The sequence below is a fragment of the Stegodyphus dumicola genome, chromosome 4 (assembly GCF_044657685.1).
Source record: "Stegodyphus dumicola isolate Sdum_Otavi_A_Nest chromosome 4, ASM4465768v1".
In the NCBI taxonomy this organism is placed as follows: Eukaryota; Metazoa; Arthropoda; class Arachnida; order Araneae; family Eresidae; genus Stegodyphus; species Stegodyphus dumicola.
This window is the reverse complement of record NC_140771.1, coordinates 250,018,624-250,037,028: the sequence shown is the minus strand read 5'-3', so window position 1 is coordinate 250,037,028 and position 18,405 is coordinate 250,018,624. Positions and strand designations below refer to the sequence as shown.

The 18,405-nt window shown below is 33.7% G+C and overlaps 1 protein-coding gene across 2 annotated transcripts in view; it reads right to left on the bottom strand.

The window, feature by feature from the left end:
- Positions 1-18,405, bottom strand: part of LOC118204141 (zinc finger protein basonuclin-2-like) — a 577,484-nt gene that overhangs the window by 548,970 nt on the left and 10,109 nt on the right. The window contains exon 1 of one of the 2 annotated variants that reach the window (XM_085816212.1): positions 15,569-15,728. The exons of the other annotated variant lie outside the window; for it this stretch is intronic. Within the exon in view, the coding sequence (XP_085672338.1) occupies positions 15,569-15,653 (85 nt within the window). The 5' untranslated portion in view covers positions 15,654-15,728. Of the gene's footprint in view, positions 1-15,568; positions 15,729-18,405 lie in introns of those variants that run through there. 2 annotated transcript variants of the gene reach the window in all.

Sequence of the window (18,405 nt, the reverse complement as noted above, 5' to 3'; positions counted from 1 at the left end):
CGATTCCCGACCAGGGCATTGCACATTTCTTTAGTTTCCTGACATCGAAAAAAACCCTAATAAATCTACAGTGGCGCCCGAACTAAAAAGGTGGTGGATGTTGATTCTTCCCCTTTGGGATTTGGATTGGATTATTTAATTATGGCAAAGCACAAGAGCACAATTATGGCAAAGCACGAGGGCTATCTGCCTAAAGGGAGGGATGCCTTCGTGGAGGACTTTCTAACGGAAACTCGCTCGTACACATGGGGAAAACCACGAAAACGGCCATGCAGCCAGCCCGTCAGCGGGATTCGAACCTCGGACCGAACTACCAGTTTTCAGCGTCTTTACCGCTTGGGCGCTGGTGCGCCTCTTCACCACTGGGATTTGGCAACTGGGTCTTATAATCCCCGGTTGCTCTTTAAAAGGAGGCGTATATAAGGCATCTTCTTCCTCCTTTCTGCATGCCTTCGTGGTCTAACGGTACCGCACTCGACGCGTATTCGAGAGGTCCAGGTTCGAGTCCCGGTGAGGACACTGCACATTTTCCATGCCTCCTGCTTTAAAATAACCTGATGACTCTAAAAAAAATTATAAATAATTTTTACAAAAGGAAATTAAATTTTTAATGGGATAATTCCTGTGGAACGGGCTGTTTAAATTTTCCTGTTACAAATAGAGTTGCAATTTTTTTTTTTTTTTTTTTTTTTTTTTTTTCCCCAGTATTGGCATTTAACTAGAAAGCACAAGCAGAACTAACTGGTATCTTCGTTTAAAATAATTTTCATGTAAAGAATATACCTATGTAGTATCAATTTTCTGAACTTTATTGAGGGTTTTAAAAACTTGTGTTTGTAACACTTGTGTTCCTTAATTTCTGTGCATTTTGCCATGTCCATAAGGCAACTGACAACGCAACAGTTTCAGCAAACACTTTCTTGCAAACATTTCAACAGACCCCCCCCCCCCTCTCTTCCTTCTTTTTGGGCGAAAAAAAGCATCATTCATCCTCCTAGCAACCTACAGTAGTCTGATATTCCCTGCGTGATCTCTGCCCAGCAACTAGTTACACGGCCAGCTTTGAGAACCGCGACACATGTTGAGGTCTTGAACATTCATTTTCATTTCTTTTACCTATTATACGAATGGATGCTCGCGCATGCGCTTTTCCAATTCTTTTATTTGTTGGGTTGCTCGGCGGCTAAAGACTTCCGACAACTCTCGAGTTTCTTCGGTTCGAATGTTTGCTTTACGCAGGAGAGGAGCAGGATTTCGTTACGTACGAGTCACTCACTCTTCTATGGAGTTTTTAATTTAATTTTGTTTCTTCTTTTGTGTACTTCTGTGTTTAGATGAAATGGCGCGGATGAAAGATATATGGTTAGATATATATGTCAAAGTGTAGAGTCACTGGGATTTTTTTTGATGTGGGAGACGTGAAAAATAAGCAATGCCTTCGCCGGCACTCGAAACTGGACCTCTCGAATTCTCGCCGAGTTTGCTAACCATTACACCACGAAGGCACGCTTGAAAGACGGATAAAATGCCTTATATACTCCCTTTTTAAAAGGCGAATTGTGATTAGGGGAAGCAATCGCCAAAACTTCGTGGTAAGAATTCTCGTCCACCGCTTTTTAGTAGTCCGGGCGCCACTATAGAGTCATCATTACGTTTTTTTGAATGCGGAAGACGTGATTAATACCTGGACTTCTCGAAAGTGTACCTAGTGTGCTAACTGTTACACCATGAAGGCATGCTTGAAAGAGGGAGAGAGTACCTTGTAAAAGAAGATAACTAACCTTCTGATGAATGCAAAATACCTCTGCTATATAGATTCCACTTTAGAAGTAAAAGGGGGGAGCATACAGCCTCTACACCTCTTTTTAGCTTAAAAACAGCTTTCAGCAAAAGAAAAATGAGACCTCGAAATTAAAAAATTTTCTAACGCTCTGTTGAAATCTCATATTTGTACTTCCTTGTACGAATTAAAATAAGTATTGTAATCACGAAAAATTCCGGGTATCATATTTCAGCGAAAATGTTCATTTTGACCGCCATCGAATGCATTTTAAAAGTGTTTTTGCCTGGCATCTGTACGTAAGGACAGAGTAAAGGACTTTTTCTCCACAAACGATTTATAAAACTGATTTAAAATGCATTCAGAAGAGATTTTTTCCGTGGTGTCTGTACGTACGTATGTACGTATATACGTACGAATATATGTATATACGTACGAATATACGTACGTACACTGCGCACGTGCGGCCAATTGCAACAAAAATGGGAGGTGTACAACAGCATGTTATAGCAGGCCAATGCACAAAATTTTAACGTTCTGAGGCTACACGTTTTTGAATTATACGAGATAACATGCATACGTACGTACGTACAGGCATCACGAAAAAAAATCTCTTCTTGTGTTCATTTTAAATCCTTTTTGCAACCCGTTTTGGTAATAAGAGTCCTTTATTCTGTCCTTTCGTAGAGATGCCAAGCAAAAAAATAGTTAAATTGCAATTAATAGAGGTCAAAATGGATATTTTCGTTGACATATGATACCCAAAAATTGTCGCGATTACAATACTTCTTTTACTTCGCACAAGGAAGTAAAAAATGCATGATGCAATTTAACCGCGCAAATATAAATGAAGATTTTATTTATAAAATTTGATTAGAGATTAAAATATAATAGTCGTCTTTAAATGCACGAATTTATTTCACAAGGAAACTGTTTTTCCTTCAGCCTTACCTAAGCAAATCTTCATATAGGAATGATCTAAATAACACACAGGGGCAAATACATTTAATTGACTTCTGAAAAAAAGATCGCTAGAGATTATATTTTTCTCTAGAGGACTGTAATATTTTCATCTACAATTTGCTTTTTTAGGTATCTTACGCTCTAACAATATCGTAGTAAATCTGAAACTTCGGAATAAGAGAAAAGCATTCTAAATTTTAAAAAGAAGTTATACTTTGAAATAGATGTATTACTGCTGTTTAAGGGAAAAAAATACATTTTAATCTGTGTTTCTTTTTTTCATCATGCAGTTAGAAATATAATAAAATATTTAAAACATATTTTACTAGTTAACTAACTGCAAATACTGTATAATAAAGGTTGAAATGAATGATCAAACAAAGGATATAGAATCTCACCAAAATGATCGGTCCCTATAATTTTTTGTATTTTTGAAGTAATATGAGAAAAGCTTTGAAATAAAATAATAAAGAATATTTTTCATTTAAAAAATATTTTCTTAGCTCTCTCTCTTTGTGCTACATATATCTAAGAGAAAAAAAAAAAAAAAAAAAAAAAAAAAAAAAAAAAAAAAAAAAGATGCCACAAAATTAATCGGACATTTTCATAATTTCTAAGTAAAATCGTCTTCAATAAATATAAAACGAAATTTTATGGAATTCGTTTGGATACAGAAGCTAGGCAAAAATCTAAAAATCGTTTGCCTTTATAATTCGAATTTTCTCTTTAGAAAATATTCGTTATTTTAATGTTCTCCAGCAATGGCACGGTCACGAAAGGAAACATCGTTAGAAACTCGCTGATTAGTTATTGATTTGCATCAAAAGAAAGGGAAATCTATTAAAAAATTGCCTCTTTGCTTAATTTAAGTAATTCAACAGTTTTTGATATTATCAAGCGTTATAAGAAAAAGAATCGTATTCAAAACAAAAGAAGACCTGGAAAACCATCTAAGTTACAGTGTCTCACAAAAGTGATGGGACACTTGTGCTTTACAAAAGAAAACTGTAATAAAATAAATTAAAAGAACATGTAAAAATTTTTGTGGGTGTGTTTCATACTTAAATTTAGTAACAATTATTACATAACATACATTTTCTCATAATATTAAAATATTAATTTAATAAAAATACAATTGTTTAGAACGGAGCAAAAAATGGCTCACATAAGTGATGGGACACCATTAGATACTACTACGTACTACAATAAAAATATTTTTATGGGTTTTTATTTTTACTCAAGAGCAATTGGCAATAATTTATAAAATCGTCTGCAGTATTTCGCTCCAGTTTGTTTTGGAATTTTTGTGTTTTTTAGCTCTGTGCAGCCATGAATGCTAAACGTAAAGAAACCTTGCCTGAAATTCGAAAATTAGTTATTAATTTGCATATTGAACGTGGAAAATCTATTAGAGAAACTGCTAAAACAGTTAACTTGAGTCATTCAACAGTTTTCAATATCATTAAATGATATAAAAGGAATCATATGTTTCAGGATAAAAGAAGACCTGGCCGACCATCAAAGCTATCCAATGGAATAAAGCGAATTATCGTTCGAAATATTAAAAAAATTCCAAGAATGAGTGCTCTTAAAGTTGCTGCTCATTTACAAGCATTATATGGAGTAATTGTTAATCCTGAGACTATTAGAAGAGTAATTCGATCTGCTGGATATCACGGTGGAGCAGCCAGGAAAAAATTCTTCGTAAGTGAAAAGAATAGAAAACTCAGACTGGCTTTCGTAAAATCCAACATAAATAAGAATTCTGATTACTGCAATGAAGTTATATTTGCTAATGGGAGTAAATTTAATATATTTTGTTAAGATGGTAGAATATTGGTGTGGAAAAAACCCTGGGAATAATTTCGCAAACAGTACTTGGTGCCAACAGTAAAACATGGTGGAGGAGGAGTTATGGTATGAGGGTGTATGTCGTCCGCTGGAGTTGGTAATCTTGTTTTTATTGACAGTATAATGGATCAGTACAAGTATATTGACATTTTAAATCAAATTTTAAAATCTTCAGCACGAAAATTGAACCTTCATAACGATTTTAAATTCTACCAGGACAATGACCCCAAGCACACTGCTTTGAACGTTAGACTCTGGCTGCTGTATAACTATCCTGAAATAATAAAAACACCACCAAAATCTCCAGACTTAAATCCCATAGAGAATATTTGGCAAGAATTGGAATCAAGAATTCGCAAACACACCATTTCTTCAAAACAACAATTAAAATCGGTGCTTCAAGAAGAATGGGATAAAATCACTCCAGAAATCACAAAAAAAAAAATTAGTCGAATCCATCCCAAGAAGATTAAATCACGTTTTAAAAGTAAAAGGAAATCCAACAAAATATTAAAACCTTTTAAAAAGTAAAATTTTTGGATAAGTATTTGATGGAAAAGTAAGTGTCCCATCACTTAAGTGAGCCATTTTCTGCTCCGTTCTAAACAATTGTATTTTTATTAAATTAATATTTTAATATTTTGAGAAAATATATGTTATGTAATAATTGTTACTAAATTTAAGTATGAAACACACCCACAAAAAATTTTACATGTTTTTTAAATTTATTTTATTGTAGTTTCCTTTTGTAAAGCACAAGTGTCCCATCACTTTTTTGAGACACTGTAATTGTAAAAATTGTTCTTTTAAATTATTCTAACTGTATTTGATGTCTTATGTTTTTCTATATCTTTCAAATTTTAATGAAGATATTTTAAGTTTTCATATATTTTCGCCTTACTGCGAAGTGTGAACTGAATTTCATTGAATGGCACAGATATCACTAATGAAATTCCAGGAAATAAGTTTAAATGAAATGCAGTAAAAATGCGTATAATTTAATACTTTGTACAAGGAGGTCATGCAGTGTCATCAGATTTTTGAGTTTAAGATTCAAACGATTACAATGACTGGGAAAGCTCTAAAATCTGCGTTTTCGAATCTCGATTCTGTTTTTCGAGATTCTAGGTATTTTAGGCATTAAATACCCTCTTCATATTTTCGCTTTTCAAATGTTTCGATCCCGTTCAAAATCTAAACTCTCAATTCTCCTATTTTTTGACAGCAATAGCTGCAATATAAGTGGCATTATTGATAGCACTTTGCCGGATATTCTCAGCAGTAAAAAAGAGAAGAGGGAAAATAAAGATGGAGACCATTTAATTAAAAGCTAGAATTAGATCCATTACACACAGGGTCGCCATCCGCTGCAGAGCGAAGGTCCCCGCAGCAGTTTTCTAAACGTTTCTAGCACATAGATTTTCGAAAGGTGTTACTTTTATTGATTGATCAGAATCTCAATGTTATTATTAATAAATAACAAATAATAACGCCAATGAGAAGAGAAATAATAACTCAGCCCTCAACTTCTTCCCTCCCTCCCTCCAACAGCACCCCCCCCAATCTTGCTACAATTCCCCTTTGCAGGATGCTCATAATTTTTCACCTAATGATAGGTAACCCCAAGCTGGTAATGAGGGTCATATATATAAGCGTTGTTTTTCTATTTGGTCAGAGTAGGCTTTTGCCACCTGCAGTTTTCGGGGGGTCTAAAGACAAGGTGCCGACTCTGATGCCCCCCCTGAAGGTCCTCGCTTATTACTGACCAATCACTCGCGGTCTTTGAGTTGCTTGAACATAAGGAAAGATCAAGGGGGGGGGGAATCGTATGAAATGTGATCACGACCACGAGGCACACAAAGGAATAGAGGAGGATATCAGATTTATTTCTTTCTGGTGGTGTGCCTTTCTTTTTTAGATTGCAGTATCCGGTGTTTGTAATATACACCTGTCGCAAAGTGGATAAGTCGAAGATGGGTAAGATGGATGGATAAACATTCGTTGCTTCTTCAAAGCGAATGCTTTTTTGAAAAAAAAAAAAAAAAAATTGTTGCGTAAGAGATGTATAAGAAAGAGATGTTATTGTTTGAAAATTTTGGGACAGTTTTAACCTAAAGAATAATGTTAGACTTTTTCTTTTTACTTCCTTTTACGAAGCAAAGGAAGTATTGAAATCGCGAAAAATTTAGGGTATGTCTTTTTTTTTTTTTTAGTCCAAAGGGATATGAATCCCGAAGGACTATTACTTTCGTTTTGGCATTTTGCGTCGGACTCATAAATGTCGGTTCACTTTTCAAACTGTTGCCACAAAATGTTAGAGTCCTGCATTATATTTGAAGAAATTAAATAATGAAAAATCTGCATAAATGTATGTATATTTCTCGTATTGTGATAAAACAACGGTACATAGAGTCATTGAATTTTGAATAACGTAATCCTCCAACGAATATGAGCATGTGGAAGACCAAATTTGAAATTTGAAATTTGTTTTACGATCGATTTCCTATTTTTTAAAACTTTGACGAATTTTTGATTAACAAACTCAAGGATTTCAAAGCGAGCAATGGCAACGTTGTGCATAAAAAACATTTATATCTCCAGCGCGTGAGTCTCTGTATCGGAAATTCTAAAGATAGGCTCGTTTTAAAACTATTTTGCGATATTGCTGTTGCACTGGATCTTATGGTTTAAGTGCGAGGAACATGATATTTAATAAAGAAAGGTAACACACAAAATGTTAAAAAACGCCCCTTTGGACGTAATTTAAAATCTGAAACATTTCAGATTATTATTATTATTATTATTATTATTATTATTATTATTATTATTATTTAATTATATATTTCAATTCTACCACTGAAATGATGCCAAACTTCCAAGTTTTGTAAAAATCGCACGAGTTGTGTTTTAAAAAATTAGCTCTCAAAATGTTAACTCCTCCATCTTAATTGAATTTGGTACATATTTATGCATATCTCTTTTTACGTACTTTCTTGTACGAAGTAAAAAGGAAGTATTGTAATCGCGAAAAGTTTCAGGCAGCATATTTCAACGAAAATATCCATTTTGACCGCTATCGAATGCAATTTAACGATGTTTTTGCGTGATATCTGTACGTCAGGACAGAATAAAAGACTCTTTTTCTTCAAAAAAATTATAAAACTGCTTTAAAATTAATTCTGAAGAGAATTTTTCGTGGCGTGTGTACGAACGTATGTACGTACGTACGTATCTCGCATAACTCAAAAACGAGTAGCCTCAGAACGTTGAAATTTTGTATATAGGACTGCTATAACATGTAGATGTGCACCTCGTATTTTGGTTGCAATCGGTCGCACCAAACGTATATATATATAGCCACTCTGTTACCCAGCTCAGTGATCTCAGTTTCTTTACTCTTATATGTTTGTAAATTGTACATTTTTTGCTTTAAAAATGATTGAATTATGTTGTTCTTATCTTCCGGTGAAGGTTTGTATGCCTTTAGTAAATCTCTATGCAATATTTTTAGAATTATCAACAATTTAAAAGTTGTTTAAGTGCCGCTAAGCCTAATTTTTAAATAACATGGCGGACATGTTTGCTTACATTTAAAACAGCAGAATAGTAGGTTTTTTGCCAATGTAGAGAGACTAAGCTTCGCATGAACAAAGATAACGCCTTCATTTATTATTGCGAATTAAATCATGCTTAATCCTTTCTGGAATTTTTTCGAGGAAATATGTGTTTAAGATTTACTTCGTAATTTTTAATATAGATATTTTGAGTTTTTATGTATTTTTGCCTTGTTGGGAAGTGAGAACTGAATTAATTGAATGAGAAATACTCAATCGTCTGTGAAAAACTTTCTTTTTTTGTTTTATTTGCTTAATTTCTTTTATACATCCTTCTAGCTTTATTATAGTATTTGAATAGAACATGTGGCAACGATTAGATAATTTTATTCTTTAAATGATATAAATTTTGTGCATTATGAGTTATAATATGAACGAAATATATAAGTTAATGTTATATAATTATTGGATGATATAACAGTTAACTTAGTTTCCGTTATATAATTATTACATAAGTTAACTGTTAATTATTAATACTGGTGAGTGAATCTAGCGCCAGAGTGTCGCTATGGTAAACAAAGTGAATTTTAAAGAATGCATTTATTCTATTGTGGTTTATGCGCTGTCAGCGAAGTAGATTTAATTCAATCCAATAAGTTTAAATGAAATGCAAGAAAAAATGCATATAATTTAATATTCCGTACAAGGAAGTCATGTGGTGTACACATCAGATTTTTTCACTAAGAGAAACCTCAATGCTATGGATTATCTTCACCACATCTTCATGTCAATACTGGACGAGAGCGAAGACTTCCCTACGTACTTCCAGCAAGACTGGACATACAGCATTACGGCAATGAAGTGCGCTAGTGGCTGGACCAGCAGTGTCCTGGCAGTTTCACGAGTCCCGACGAATGTTCATCCATATCACCAGTCCTCACTCCAATAGATCCACTCATTTACCAGTCCACTCATTTTTTTTTTAAACTTATTTGATTCTTCCTTTCCCGTTTCGAAATTTAGGTTCATTCCGAATAAAAGTCACCCATTTTTTATGATTTATTTTTAAAAATTTGTATTTTTAAGTAATTTTTATAAATTTTTCAAAAACATTTTTGAATCATAACCTATAAAAGTTTTACCATCGTCTTAAAGTAGATGTATTTCTAAGTATACCTGCAAAAAATCAGAGTTTTTTAATTCAAAATTTCCTAAGATATATGTGAACTTACATATCGGCGTGTTTTGAAATTTGGCATATTTATTATAAACGATAATAACTCCTAAATGTGGTTTACACACTATGTTAAAATTATTTGAAAATATGTACGATGCTTTTTATTCCGCTCATGGTACAGAGAAATAAAGCAAAGGAAAATAGGTTGCAATAAATTAAGTTCGCCAAGTGAATTATTCTTGGCGCCACTGCAAAAAATTGGCGAAGATCAATTTTTAAATTTCTCGCCAAAAATTATAAAACTTAATATCTAGGCATAATTTGAGCCGTAGAATCAAAACATGGAAAAAAATTGGTATGTCATTTCAGAAAAATTCGGATCCAAGGTATTTTGTGTCAAAATAATATTAGAACAATGCTTTCTATAAATGTCATATATATCATAAGTCGCACTTTCAGGGCATGAAAAACGCAATCTGAATTTCGTCAATCCTCGCAATAGAACGGGAGATAAAGAACTGTACTGCCCCCCCCCCGCGCAGTGTTATTGAATTTGGTACATGTTAATTGAATTGTGAAGTTATTGAATTTGGTACATGTTAATAACTCAAACGTACCATAACGTACCATACGTACCAAACGTACCAAACGTACCCAAACGTTGGTATTGCACGTAGCTCGAAAACGAGTAGCGTCAGAACGTTGAAATTTTGTATAGGGGACGCTATAACGCGTAGTTGTGCCCCTCTCTTTTTGGTTGCAATCGGCTTCACAGAGCGTGTGTGTATATCGATGAGCTCAGCATTTTCTATTCCTATATGCTAGTAAATTGTGCATTTTTGCTTTAAATTATGCCGTCTTATGTTCTGGTTAAGGTTTTTATGCTTTTAGCTAATCTTCATGCAATAGTTGTAGAATTATGAACAAATGAAAATTAAAAAACTTTGTTAAACGTAGTATCATTAATCAATCAACTCAGTTTGGGAATTTCAGGCATTACATTCTGATGGTTTTAATGTTTCTGGTAAAAACACGGTTATATCTGATATTTTGAGTTTTTAAAATTTAGGCATCTAAATTTTCATTTATAAGCAGCTATCTGAGCTGATACGGAGAAACCTCAACTCAGTTTCTTCACAGCCATTTTGTAACGGAAGAAAAATTTATTAAGATTAAATTATTCGAGCTTTAAAATATAAAACTTCAAATTCACAAATATTTTTTAAATTTAAGGTTTCGTTTTTAAAGATTTCAAAAGTTGCTCTTTATTTAATGTGGCTTATATGCTTCGCACGTAAATGAAAGCACAATTTTTGGCGCATATATTGAGGATAAATAATTATAATGACTATAAGCTAAATATACCTCTCCATGTACCAATTCATTTTTTGTGAAATTGGGCATTTGCTTCCACGAATTGAGGTAAATCCAAGGAATGTTTTCGCTATTATGAAAGCAAGGGAAAAAGCTAATATAATGTTAGATGTTTTATTTCAAAAGAACACATGTTTCCAAAGCATAATTTTAACTTTTGTTTTAATTACCTTTAAATAACCGTATGGTTAAAAGACAGGCGGGAAGTGATAGGCAATCAGGTAATGAATAGTAATCATTTTGTCGTATTTTCGGCCTTCCACATCAGCCATAACAAGAGACGAGCATAAATCTGGACTCGAAATAGGCAAATATAGAAGATACAGATGTTTATGATATATTCGCCTGTTGGATTGAAAATGAGATATTTGTAGCTGAGTTTTCTCTTCAGGTATCCTTGCTCTTATATTGCAGAGACAATATATAATTTTGAAGGAGACGTGAGCAATACCCTTGCCAGGACTCGAACCTCAGACCACTCGAATACACGCCGAGTTTGCTGACTGCTACACCACGAAGGTATGCCAAGAAGGCGAGTGAAATACCTTACATACTCCTCCTTTTAAAATGCAACTGGGGATCAGTGGACCCAATCGCCAAATCCTGGTGGCGGAGAATCGTCATCCACCGTCGATTTTAGTTCGGGCGCCACTGTAGAGACATTAGGTTATTTCTAAGATGAGACATGAAAAACTCACCGGGACTTGAAGCTTGGACCTCTCGAGTACGCGCCGAGCGTGCCGTCCATTACACTACGGAGACATGCTAAGAAGACGGGAGAAATGCCTTATAGTCTATTCAATAACTCTATCGCTATTCTATCATGCCCCCCATTCTATATTCCTGTCTGTTATATTACATGCATCTTTACATGAACGTTAAAAAGGACACAATAATGAAAATTTTATGAAGAATGTCTCTTTCTAAACAGAAAAAACGCTAAACGTAGATTAACAAATTGAATATATATGATTTTTTTCTCCGACTCTGTATCTTATGTAAAATTTGTGAATTGTTCTTGTAAAACTAATTTTGTCACAATTATCTTCCTAAATTCTACTCCGAAACTAAAGACGCATTATCACACAGTCATTCAATAATTTCCGAATTCTAATAATAAATCTTACTATATGTATATCCATTCTAACGAATAATTACTGTATTTTGTCTAGTTACCGTAGTGGCTTGTTCGCACATTTGTTAGATGAATTTCATTGTACTTACAGAACTATTTTACCTAAAAGTTTTGTCTTTTAAATGTTTCATTTGATAAATCTTATTCTTCCCTATCTTTCTATACCATAATTTTTAAGACAATGGAAGAGGTATTTTATACCATTCCTCTTGAACAGCTTTCTAAAGTCCAAAGAAGGTTGTAGGTCGAAGTCCGGACAATTCGCTTTTCAAAATTTATTTCAAATCCGGAAAAAATCCGTGTATGATACATCAGGAGATATATGAGTGAAGGTGTAACCTTGATACCAGTTTCTTGTGGAATGGACTGCTTTTTTTTTTTTTTTTTTTTTTTTTTTTTTTTTTTAGTCCAAAGGTATTTGAGTGTCAAAGGACTATTACTTTCGTTTTGTCGTTTTGGCATTTTGCGTCGGACTTCTATAAATGTCGGTTCATTTTTCAAACTGTTGCCACAAAATGTTAGAGTCCTGCATTATATTTGAAGAAATTAAATAATGAAAAATCTGCATAAATGTACGTATATTTCTCGCATTGTGATAAAAGAACGGTATCTAGAGCCATCCAATTTTGAATGACGTAATCCTACTGCGAATATGGGCATCTGAAATACCAAATTTGAAATTTGGAATTTGTTTTATATCGATTTAATATTTTGTAAAACTTTAAGGAATTTTTGAGTAACAAACTCAACGATTTAAAAGCGAGCAATGGCAACACTTTACGGGGAAGGGGGGGAAACATTTTTATCTCCAGCGCGTCGAACTGTGTTTCGGGAATTCTAAAGATAGGCTCATTTTAAAATTATTCTGCGACATTGCTATTGAACAAAATTTTACGGTTTAAGTGCAAAGAATGTGATATTTAATAAATAAAGGTAACACACAAAACGTTAAAAAAATTAACCTTTGGACGTAATTTAAAATCTGAAACATTTCATTTTTTTTTTTTTTCGTCGTTATGTCGAAAAAACATTCTTTGAACCATGTTCTCAGATCTTCTCTCAGTTTCTTCTCTTTGATGACAATAAATGAATCTCTTTTTACTATGGTCATTTAAATATACCCACACTCCTTCTGGTAGGGTATAGTATATGGAAAACGAGAATAATAGACAGTAAAGCATATTTAAATTTAAAATAACGGTTATAATACTTAAAATAACCTCTACAGTATCAAAAATGACTAGGTTTAAAATCTAAAGTATAAAATTACATTCCCATTTTGATAAGTTTGCTGTCATCACTTGAATCTGATCATGAATCTTGAAGTTTTATTTGAAATAAAATATTAACATATGTTTAGTACATCTTCTAAAACTGACTAACTCAATTTATAAATATTTTTTATTTTTATTAGCATTCTAAAATTTATATTTAAACACAAAACTGCCGAAATTCAACTATAAAAAATTCTTTATAGGAAAGTGCAAATGTATGCAAATAGGTATTCCTGTTTCAATAGTTGATATCTGTTTTAAGGATTTTTGGTTACATTGATTACCTTTTGTTATAAATTTTTAATACCTGGTGAAATGAATTCATTCTGATCAAGTAAGTAAATTCTCTTTTTACCATTAAAAATAATTATTCTTAGAAAATACAATAATTTAATTTACACAAAACTCTATAACTAAATAAAATTTGAAACATGATAATTTTTTTAAATATTATGATGAGTTATTTATTTAAGTTGAATTTTCGACAAATGATTTGACTCTTTTCAGAGTAATTCAAAAGTTAAAAACATTTGGTGAACACCACATAACTTCTTAATACTGCCTATTAAAATTATACACATTTTTAGCTGCATTTCATTTAAACTTATTTCCTCGAACTATTCTAACTTAAATAAACCGCCCCTCGAGGTAAATCGAAAGTGATATCAAAAATTGCTAATTTTGAAATTAAATATCCTGGTCAATTTTTCAATTTTTGTTGTACGCGGGAGTCTTTTTTTTTTTTTTTCCTTCGCGGGAGAAATTTCTTTACTTTTATTGTTTTATAAAGAGCATAAAACTTTCTCAAATATAAGCATAGGAGCAGGGAGACCGTACTATAATATTTTTTCCCTCTCTCTCCCATTTTTCTTTTCTTTTCCTTTTTTGACATTGCCAAAACTTGAATATTTAGCCAAACCTCGAAAACACTTCTGTATTTTTGTTGCAATTCGTTTAAACTTGCTTCCTTAAATTATTCTAACTTAAATAACCAGTTCCTGGAGGAGTTAAAACTGACATCAAAAACTGCAAATTTTGATATCAAATATCCCGGTCAGTTTCGTTATTTAAAACACTTCCTTAATTGGAAGTATATAATAAAGATCAACGATTTCGAAAACAAAGAGTAGGTAGATAAGTAGGATTTTTAAGCAGGGTAAAGGGATAAATATATGTATATACGGTTTGGTACTGCCAATTGCAATAGAAAAGGGAGGTGCACAACTAGATGTAATAGCAGTTCCATATACTAACATTTGAATAATTTTTGAGTTATGAGTGATACATATATGCGAACATATGTACAGACATCACGAAAAAAAATCGTTTTGAATCCATTTTAAATACATTCTTCAATTCGTTTGGGGGAAAAAGAATCATTTATTCTGTCCATTTTTATAGACGCCATGCAAAAAAGTCGTCCGAATGGATACGGGAATGGTCAAAATGGGCATTTCTGTTAAAATATGATACCCTAAACTTTTCGCGATTACAATATTTCCTTTCTACTTTTCTATCTGATTTTTCTATATGATCTCAGTTGTAATTTTTTAAAGTTTCCCAAATGACTTGAAGCATTTTAATTTTCCAAATACGTTTCAACAGCCTACTATATATTGTCGAGTTTTAACCCTTTCCGGCACGCTACCTTTTAAAGTTAAAGTTTTGATTAAAAAAAAAAAGGTAGCAGTCTTATTAGGCCTAGAGGAGTACACAAGTAAAATTGTGTGAAGATAGCACATATCGTTTAATTCTGTGGGTGTGTCCGAAAAGGGCGCACTGATTGAATAAAGCTTCGAAAAGAGTGCTGAAAGGAGCATTGTTGTCAATGAACTGACCGATGAGATGCGGAGAAACAAAGAATGTAGACTCTCAGTTGTCCTTGATGATCGGTGAGCCCGGTCTGGGCACACCTAGGGTTCACCGTTTGATTTTAGGCAAGATTTCAAGGTAAAAATTTAAAAGTAATATAGAATAAGGAGATTAGCATACAGCCAAAAAATAACATAGAAATTTCTTTTCAAACAATTCCTTTTATACCCTAAAAAAATCTGGAAAATTTCTTTGAAAAATGAGGACCTTAAAAAACTAAACATGGCTAAAATACATGGACTGGTTTGTGTTGGGCTGCCATCTACTGTAAATAAAGAAGGTTCAGAGTAACCTATAAATCATTTTTCATTCAATTTTTCTGTGCGTACAGAAGGAAATTTTTAGGTGTGTCCAGACCGGACACACTGTGCAAAGGGTTAAGCTATCAGGATTTAAACTATAAAAAGCTTTCATATATTTATGGAAATCTGCATATTTCTCCATATCTGCATTTCATAATTGTTAGCATTACGGCATAGTTTAAAACAGAATCTCATCACTCACATTTTTATAAGCATAGTTTTATATATATGAAGTTCAAACGGAATTCCACAAATATTTTTCCGAATCGAATTAAAAAAAACTCACCATTCCTCAATGAGAAAGGTACAGCCCCCAGACCGTTGAATCTTCTACAGTCGAGAACGTGCAACCAAGGATTAGGAGCGAGCATGGCAACACGTAATCAAAACAAGGCGCAATCCTCTCTCGCAGCCGAAATCACCTTCCAATCCCGACCACCTGACATCACACACTCTACAGAGGACAAGAACGAACGAGGATGGACAGAATTTTCGAAAATACAGCGCGGAGGCACGGAAAACTGACGTGAAAGAGAGGGAGGATGGGGGAATAGGTTGCACGAGAAGAGAGAGCGAGCGAACGAGCGAGAGTGAGAGAGAGAAGGATGGAGAGAGAAGGTAAAATCGTCCGCCAGTGAGCGAGCCGGGATGCCGGGGAGGAGGCCGGACTGCACCTGCGCTCAGGACCCTCGGAGGAGCGGAGGGGATGCCCGGCCGGTACCGATTGGAGATGGCGGCTGGGTACAGACGAGAGACTTGGGACGGATGACAATTTACGCGTCTGTGTCCCCTCTCGTAGAAGTGTCTGACTAATAATTCCGAGAGAGAATGGACTGCGATTCCAACTTTGATATTTTCAGAACATAAGCAAACATATCGTATATTCCGGTGCATCGCGCACCTGTAATTTCAAACTACATTAAAAAAATTTTTAGGTACATTCGCCGTATCACGCGCCCCCTTTCCTTTATGAAGAAATCTGAAAGATACATCTGTGATGCTGTTAACTTCCGAAATCATTCAATCGAAGCTTTTTCACACGCTTTCGAACAATGGTATACTGAATTGACAAGCGATAAGAGGGGGAATAATGAATGTGGCGAAAGTGCTTGAGGGGGTAAGTATGCAAAAAGGGTTGATTGTATTCAATGCAGAGGCGCAAAAGGATGCTATTCTAAGGTTTCGAGAAAAGGGGCACATAATTTGGGATACGAATGTACTTCCGACACGAATGAATTCTCGGAATAAGGAGTGAAAAGTTTTATTTTTCGGTAGTCAGTGAATGAAATATTAATGTCTATTAAACAGAAGCTTTCTTTGCAAATCATAAGAATCGTTTTATTCAAATTATTATACACATAAATACTTTACGTTATTGTAAACATCAGTTCATATGAAGACTTGAATTCACAGTCTGCTAAAGGCAAGGCCGAAAACACTGATGATTCCGTTATCAGAAGACGTATTTCAAACATTTTCGTTATTAAACTAGTTGCGAATAAACCTGCGTGCTATTTATATAAAATGGCTTAAGTTTTAATTAATCTTCGTGCATAACAAATTAGGCATTTAGATAGCTGAGACTTTTTAATTGGTTATTTAACAATTAATTTGTCTAAATTTATGATATAAACTTTTGAAGTTTACGAAATCAAACTGTTTTAATTATTGATATTATTAACAACTTAAATAGCTAGTTTTAATCAGAGTTTTGTAATTTGAAAATAATAATACTTGTGAAAAATGTTAAAAGCAATTCAGCATGCATATAGTATTTAGTTCAGATATTAAAAATATCATAATGAAACACAGAAACAACTTTACATAAAGTATTTCATTCACTGATTTCGATTTGAAAGTCGTGATTACGATGCGAACATAAAAGGCTTTTGTAAATCGCATTTGCTTTAGCTGAAATGCAGTTGATCTAGTATTCCTTTTAATAGCTAATATAGCTCCCGTCAAATGAAACAGTGTTGGTTTTAAATGCAAAGTTATTCAGTTTGCGAAAAAAAATTGAAATCGTGCTGCATTGAGGATGTTTGATTTTAGTGAAAGTTCCATATGTGAGTGCAAGTGATATCAAAAAAATAAATAAAAAAACCTGAAAGTTTTCAGATTTTATATTACCCCCAAAGGGACCTTTTTTTTTTTTAACATTTTGTGTGTTACCCTTATTTATTAAATATCATGTTCTTCGCACTTAAACCATAAAATTCAATTCAACAGCAATATCGCAAAATAATTTAAAAAGAGCCTATCTTTAGAATTTTCGATACAGTCCCGCGCGCTGGAGATAATTTTTTTCCCCGTACAGTGTTGCCATTCCTCGCTTTTAAATCGGTGTTTCTTAGTCAAAAATTCTTTAATTTCTGACAAAATATGAAATCGATAATAAAACAAATTCCAAATTGGGGCTTCCAGATGCCCATATTCGAATGGAGGTCTAGTTCGAGGAGCATAAAGATGAATTCCAATAAATGTCCTGGCCACCTAACTCGCCGGATCTTAGCCCAATAGACGAGATTTTGGATATCAGGATGAGGCAGCTCAGAGCTCAAACACAACCATGTCGGAATATCTCGACTTTCCCTCACTGCTGCTTAGACATTTGACATAACCTGTCTCCAGTCATCTACCAAGAACTTGGTGCACACGTGCCAAAGCGAGTTGCTGCAGTTTTACATACGCGCAACGCATTATAGATTAGTATGTAGTACACAATGTTTGTATATAATGTATCGCAATGTATATAATGCTTGATGCCTGCTGCAAGGAGATTTTATGGCAGATTCCAATTTACTTAACTTCAGTCTCAAGGTCTATTCGTTTTATTATGTCCAGCCGATTTCCTTTTTACTTCCTTGTACGAAGTAAAAAGGAAGTATTGTAATCGCGAAAAGCTTAAGGCAGCATATTTCAACGAAAATATCCACTTTGACCGCTTTCGAATGCAATTTAACGATGTTTTTGCGTCATATCTATACGTAAGAACAGAATAAAAGACTCTTTTCCTCCAAAAAAACTAAAAAACTGCTTTAAAATGTTTCTGAAGAGAATTTTTCGTGGTGTCTGTACGAACGTATGTACGTACGTACGTATCTCGCATAACTCAAAACGAGT